The sequence below is a fragment of the Tupaia chinensis genome, unplaced genomic scaffold (assembly GCF_000334495.1).
Source record: "Tupaia chinensis unplaced genomic scaffold, TupChi_1.0 Scaffold139943_1, whole genome shotgun sequence".
NCBI lineage: Eukaryota > Metazoa > Chordata > Mammalia > Scandentia > Tupaiidae > Tupaia > Tupaia belangeri.
In genome coordinates this window covers 2671671-2678911 of record NW_006199822.1, presented here as the reverse complement: position 1 = coordinate 2678911, position 7241 = coordinate 2671671, and the positions used below count along the sequence as shown (strand labels likewise).

The window sequence follows — 7241 nt, the reverse complement described above, 5'->3', positions numbered from 1 at the left end:
TGTCTGGCCCATGCTGCCCGCCGCCGCGCCTCCCTGCGCCCCGCGCTCCCCACGCTGTCCCCCGCGGGCCCCAAACCGCCAGGGCTGCGGGCGCGCGGGGCCCCCTCCAGGTGCCGGGCTTGGGCGCCTACACCCTCTGCGGCGCGAGGACGTTAAAGCATGAATGGAGAGCCGCGCCGGGGCGGTGTGACTGTGACTGCCACCGTCGGGGTCAGTCCCGAGAAGGGGCGATTCCACCGGCTTCAGGCTCCCTCCCGAGCTCGCAGTTCCTGGGGAGGAGGCTTTCTGCAACTACTGCTGCTACTTCCGAGGCGCGAGACTCCGGCTGTTTGGCCAAAGTGGTTGTGGGCCGAGCACACGCTGCTCCGGGGGCGTTCGCTGCCGAGATCGTGCTCTCCGGTGCTGGGTATAACAGATCGGGAACCGGAGGGTGGCGGGACTTGCTCAGTGTATTTATTTATTTATTTATTTATCTGGGTGGGGTGGAGGGCCAGGAGGGAGTCGATTGAGGGACCTGACCATATCATGACAGGATGTGGATTTTCTTGCAGGGGACTTTTAACACTTTACTGGGACTTTATTCTCAATCTTACCAGATCCTGGGATTACAGTTTGAGATTTCATGCATCCGTTGGGGAGTATAAGGAGCTGGGGGGAGACGGGAGGCGAGGAGGAGAACTGAAGGCTGATGGGGAGTCTCAGAAAATTTTCCGCATTACTTATAAACAGCCGGTTAAGGTCAGGCTAGCCAGCTACGGTTTACTCTCTTCTACGCCTCTGGAGGTTGTTGGAATTTTACTTCGTATTTTCTGAATTGGTCTTTTTGCAGTATATGAGAACATTTGGGGTGCATTAAAACACTTGTGCTAGAGTGTGATTTTGCAGCCATTTCTTGTCCTTAAATCTTTTAAACGATCATTTGGAAACTTAAGCATGTTGAATACATTAAATGAGGCAACTTACTGTTAATGCAGAGGTAGTTTTGGCACTTAGATGTAACAACGAACCTCAAGTAATATTGCTCATGTTATGCGGCCACTGTACAATTATGGTAAAGTACCAGGCCTGGTGATGGTTATGTCTTCTGAGGCCTTATTACAGTAAACCAAGAACTTTTGTGGGTTGTGTCATTTTGAGGTCATTTGCCTCTTAAATCTTATATTTAAGTATGTGTTTGAATGCATGCTTGCAGCAATGTGTTACTCTTTTAAGATCCCTGCTGCTTTTATTCTAGACTAGGGTTACATAATAGACCAATGGTAACACTTTTAATTGCTCTATTTTGTCCTATGGAGACGGCACACTGTATGAAAAGGGTGTGAGCGTATGTCTATGTGTCCTTTTCTTATTGATTCACTGACTCTTTTTTCCACCTGGAATATCAAAATCAATTATCTTATATGATAAGGTAAAAAGTATTTAAACAAATCTAGTAGCTCTGTGTAAGAATCGTTTTCTTGTTGTTGTTTTTTTAGACCAACTGTTGGATTTTTAAAAATGAATCATTTTTCTTAAACATTTGAGGGAGCAGTTCTGGTTTTTTTCTGAGCCTTATTTCAGGCTGAAATTGTTCCAGAAGACTAAACAGCCTGCTTCAATCCCTTCATTCCCTCTTTTTACAATAGCTTGAGATAACCAAGGAGATCACAATTGTGAGACCCTGTGTTACCTGTTTAAAAAGCTGTTTTAAGATGGACAATGCTTGTTCGAACATTTACCATCCTTTCATATCCTTTACCTTTTACTAATGGATGGTTAGTGGAAGACAACAGATGTTTTAATTAAGTGCCTTTCCTTTCACGTTTTTTGACATTTGAGTATTGCTAAAAGCAAGCAGAAGTAGCAAATTATTGCTGAGTTGTAAATGATACAGGGTTAATGCTAGTCAAAGGCTATCTAGATATAAAAACACCAAGAAAATAAGTATTAAAAGAGGCAAGAGGACCCATTTCTACTTTGACATCACTTACTGCAATCCCTTCTCCTCCATTCTCTTCTTGGGACTTTGGACATGCATGTGTGCGCCCGTGCACACCACACACACACACACACACACACACACACAAATGACTTATTTTTCATGCTGCCAGATCAAGACTTGAATCCCAACCACACAGCTATGTGGAATCTAGCCACCTTAACCACCATGCTTACCTGCCTGGCCCTTGAGGACACTTTTCAAAAAAAAAATTTTGTAAATTTTATGTCAAGTATATAACACTGGTAATAATTTTCCATCCCAAAGCGACTCATTTAAGTGACTAAATTCATATCAGAACTCTACTTCAGGTAAGTATACTCAACTTTCAAGGAATGTGCTAATGTGTATTTCAGGAAGAATGAATGGGCTATTTGGGGATATGTTCAGTTATTCTAAGAAAAATTATGCTAGTTTTGTTTTACCTGTAGGTCCTTTCCTTCCAAATGTAGTCTTTACATTTATAAATAGGAGAAAACAAGCGCAAGTGATCTCTTTACTGATACGATTCTAGAATCTAGTATTGAATTAAATACTTTTTGTTGTTGTTGTAGGAGCCAATATTTCCTAGTGTGTTTTTGGTCAGTGTCCTAGAGGCTGCAATCATTTTCCCACTTTTCTGTTACTGTGTATGACCACTGGGGGGAGACTTTACAATTTCCCTTGACCAAATCCCTCCTTCACATACATAGGCTGCTAATCATTCCTAGGTACTGTGCCCGAGTGCTGGAAAGTACACTGAGAAAGATGCACTCGGAATCAAGTCTTGATGGAGGTGTTTAATGACTTTTCTTTCTTGAAGTCACATTACACTCACAATACCTCTCCTTAGACTGTGATAGTTAGCAGCCTACTTTTTGGCCTACTGTTAAGTGGTTAACTAAACATATAGCAAAAAGATTCACAAATACATTATAGCCTTCCCTGATCTGGCCTTACTGATGTTACTGTTAGAAGCAATGTAGGTTTAATACTTGCTTAATGTACATAGATAATAATTGTCTGGAAAGATCTGAGAGACCGTCACGCTTCTGTGAGGTATGCTATCTCCAGAACTCTTTTACCAGCTTGGTTTCCTCTTCTAAAAACCTTTAACAGGAAAAGATATTGAAGTATTTCTTGTACTTAATTTTAGTCTTTATTTTATAGAGGGAAAGTTCTTTCTTTATCATAATCCAAGAAATAAGATGAAAGTCCAGAATTTTGTTGACCATTAAGCTAGGACTATTCTCTTTTAGAGGTTTTTGCCTTAGGGCATGTGCACTCACAGGAGAGAGACAGAAAGTGGGAGGAAAAATGAGAAATCACTCCCAGGGGGATGGCCATGACACAATCCCTTCTCCTCCATTCTCCTCCTGGGATTGTGGGCATGCACACACACATGCCTGGCCTGAGTTTTAAGCACCAGATCTGGGACTTGAACCTCAGTTGGTCACATGGAAGTCCAGCAACTTAACCACTATGCCATCTGCTGACCCCCAAAGATATGACTATTTTTACGAGTGATAAAAAAGTCAGAAATCTGATTTCTACTTCTTCTTTTCTGACATATTTGACTTGTTAATTACCCAACTCAATTATGTGAACTCAGTAAACAAATGATATTCAGTGTTTAGTAGTTTAGAAAGAACTTATGTTTTATGATCTTAATTATTATAGAATAATTCAAAGACCTTTTTATGATCTTCCCCCCCCCCCCCTATTTGTAGAACACATGTACTCTCCTACATGTGAAATCTTATCCAGGATTTTAGGCACATATGCACATAAACTCAGCATGTTTTTCAAGCCATCAACACAAGTTTCAAACTACAGTTAGTAGTTAGTAGAACCCATCTGCCTTAACCTCTAGGCCATGGGGCTGACCCAACAGTCTTTGTCATGGTAAATTCATTTACAGAATTATAAACAGGACAGACTTTTGAGTAGTTTCTGTCATTCTTTTATCCAGGATTGTTCTTCATTTCTCTGAGGGCTTCGCTTGCTTTTGTTTTCCTTCCCTCCGTCCTTCCTTCCTTCCTTCCTTCCTTCTTCTTTTTAATACAGTATACCAGAAGAGTTTTTTTGCTTATGAAAATGTTTATTTTTGGCTAATCTCAGGATTGTGCTATATTTTTGGGGATAATAGTTTCTATAGGCCTATCTATAAAAGTTACCACTGGTTCAAGGCAAAATTAGAGTTAAAGACAGTATAATGAGTTTTCATAAAGCTTAAGTTATTTATAAGTCTGTTCCATTGCCTGCTAGTTCCTGTACATGATCTGATCCCTAATTATTTCACCAACTTACATCTTTTCTTAGAGCTATCACTCTTACCACTTATTTGCCTTACCCCCTTTCACTATATTCCACCCACACTGCCTACCCGCCTGCCTGTGTTCTGCCTCCTTTCCTTCCCTTCCTTTCTTTCTTTTAGGTTTACTTATTTTTTTCCATGGGAGAGAGACACACAGAGAGACACAAAACCCCATCAAACAGCTGGGATGAGGACTCAGAAGTCGACCCTGTGGGATTCAGTTACCTTAACCATTTTGCCACCAGCTGGCTCTGACTTTTTTTTTTTTTTTAATTTTATTATCTGCGTACTCTCACTAGAATGTATACCCCATGATATGAGTATTCTTGTCTCCATGCTGCGTTCCACCCCAGCCAGCCTGGGTCGTGGGCACACATGTCTAGTCATACTGGGAGGTTCTGGGGCATGGTGTGTTACTGCTGCATTGCTGTCTAGGCCTTTGTCTTTATGTTTGTTCCTCATTGATGCCATGACTTGTTCCTGGGCATTTGTACTCTGTTTGCCCTATCTGGAATAATTTTTCCAAATCATGATGTTTGGCTCCTTTTCATCATTCGTTATTTCAGTTCAGATATCACCTTTTCAGACAAGCATTATGTCTAACTAACTGTCTAGAATAATATCATACTCATCCCCTTCCATCCCAGTACCTCTTTTCTTGTTTGTTTAAACCATTTATTGCTATCTGAAATTATATAGTTTTTTCCCCCCAGTATTTTGCTACAAGGCATGTGTGCTCACTGGAGAGAGAGAGAAATAGAGACACAAAGAGAAGAGAGAGATCACCTCAGGGGCAATAGCCACATTGCAGTTCCTTGTTCTCCATTGTCCTTTCTGGATTTGGGGCACATGCACACACCCTGGCATGTTTTTCAAGCCACTGGGGCCAGGACTCTGAAGTCAGCCATGTGGCATTCAGTGCTTTAACCACCATTTCAGCAGCTGGCCCTGAAATTACATTTTTGTATTATTTTATTATTTGCATACACTGACTAGAATGTTTACCCCATGGTATCAGTCATCGCACCTCTTATGTATAAAATTGTGTTTCAAGGACTTAGACCTGTTCTTGGCACATAGCTGTCATTAAATAAATTATCTCCCTTGATTAAAAAACGCTCTGAGGTTGTGTCCTTTCTGAGGTTTTGGGTTAAAATGGTCCTTTATAAGATGATATGAGTAGATGGTAGATATTATAAGCAGGCCTTTTGGCCATAAATGGGGGCCATAAATAGTAGAAATCCATTCTAGCTAGTATTAATAAGGGGGAGGGGTTCATTAAGATGTGACATATGAGGGCCCGCAGATTGTGCAGCAGTTACATCTTGACTCCCACATGGCTGACCATGTTTCAGGTACTAGACCTGTGGCTTCAAATTCACACCAGGCACATGTATGTGCATGCTTAAGATCTGAAGAGGAAAATGGAGAAGGGATTGTGGTGGCCATCCCCTCTCAGGTGATTTCTCACTTTACCTCTTACTGTCTCTGTCACTCTCTCCCTGGAGAGTGCATGTACCCTAAGGCAACCCCCCCCAAAAAAATGTGAACATGTGTAGCGGAATGAGAGGGCTGAGGGTTGGGGACTGCAATGCCAGTGATACACGCTGCATCTTCTTTCTTTACTCCTCACTGCATATTTGCTTCCTTCTGTAGCTGCAGAAGACCATTTTCTAGACTTCTTAATGGAAAATATGGCCACTAGCAGCTTCTGTGTGTTCATGGTGTCAGTCCAGACAAATGAAGACAGATTCACTTAGTACCAGTTATACCTCTTCCCTGGTCAACAAAAAACATCACTTTATTAGAACTTAGTTGTACTTGCTATAGCCACATGGAGTGAGATTGGATAGACAAGCCAGATAGGTGCCCTGCAATAGCTAATGTTCATGCTTGATTATTCCCCAAAAGACTCCGCTAACCCCCATTATTTGATCTTTAAATCTGAAGATCTGAAAAGCACTGTCCTAAGGATATACCAAAGAAAAGTAATTTCTTTCTTGGGAGGAATTTACAGTTTGAGGAAGATAATATAGTTACATGAAGGAAAAGAACAATAAAGAGCATGATGAGATGGAGAAATTGAGGAAAATATTTGGAATTTATATTAATAACAGAAGACTAAGTTCCTTAGTATGTAAAGAGTACCTACAAATCAATAAAAGACCATTATGTGAGCAGAGGTCATGAATGAGTAATTCTCAAAAAAGGAAGTCCAAGTGGTTCTTAAGCATACCTAAAGGTATTCGACCTCAGACTTAATAATAATTTGTAATATTATAAATTAAAACTATGAGATACAATATTCAACTATTAGACTGCCAGATCAGAAAAAGTTTGATTTATTTTTGAAGAGGATAGCGGTTAACAGGCGTTCGCATATTGCCCGCAGAAACACAAGTCAATGGAATTTAATGTGGAGTTTTCTGAAAAGCATTAAGGTAAATAGGAAAAGCTGGAAATACGAATAAAATGGATGTAATCGATATTTGTGGAAGGCTAAAGATCTACGTGTACTTATATTGCTTTATTTTTGGTTTTCGTCATGAAGCAAACTCAGTTCCCTTTCCCATCCTCCTCACCAAAAGAGAATCCTTTCCAGTTATATTTAGTTATCCTTCCCACCTTTGCAGGCTTCCTTTTTTCTGGGCTAGTAGTGGTGAAGCTGTTTCTGAGTCACTGAGATTTCCATTTGTGTTGTACCCTTCACAGAGGCCAACGTTTTGTCAGCTACTTAGTAGCACTAAGTAAAGAGTGAATTGAGACTTACTACATTTTTCCCCCTAATTTTGGAATAGGGCTCGTGTATTTGCGGGGAGGGGGAGAGAGAGGGAAAGTGAGAAATCACCCCCCAGGGGGGATGGCCACGAAGCAATCCCTTCTCCTCCATTCTGCTCTCAGGATCTTGGGCACACATGCACACGCGCCCAGTGTGAGTTTTAAGCCACTAGGTCCAGGACGCAAACC

At 41.1% G+C, this 7241-nt stretch overlaps 1 protein-coding gene across 5 annotated transcripts in view; it reads left to right on the top strand.

Moving 5' to 3' along the window:
* The first annotated feature begins 87 nt into the window (after window positions 1-87).
* The window catches only part of PALS2 (protein associated with LIN7 2, MAGUK p55 family member), a 147613-nt gene continuing 140459 nt past the window's right edge, over window positions 88-7241 (top strand). For 2 of the 5 annotated variants that reach the window (XM_014593225.2, XM_006162406.3), the window contains exon 1: window positions 324-406. Coding sequence is in view for 3 of the 5 variants with exons in the window: in XM_006162403.3 (XP_006162465.1) it covers window positions 160-406 (247 nt within the window). In the remaining 2 variants the exon portion in view is untranslated. Of the gene's footprint in view, window positions 407-7241 lie in introns of all 5 variants that reach the window. The other 3 variants (XM_006162403.3, XM_006162404.3, XM_027765928.1) reach the window with 3 other exon arrangements.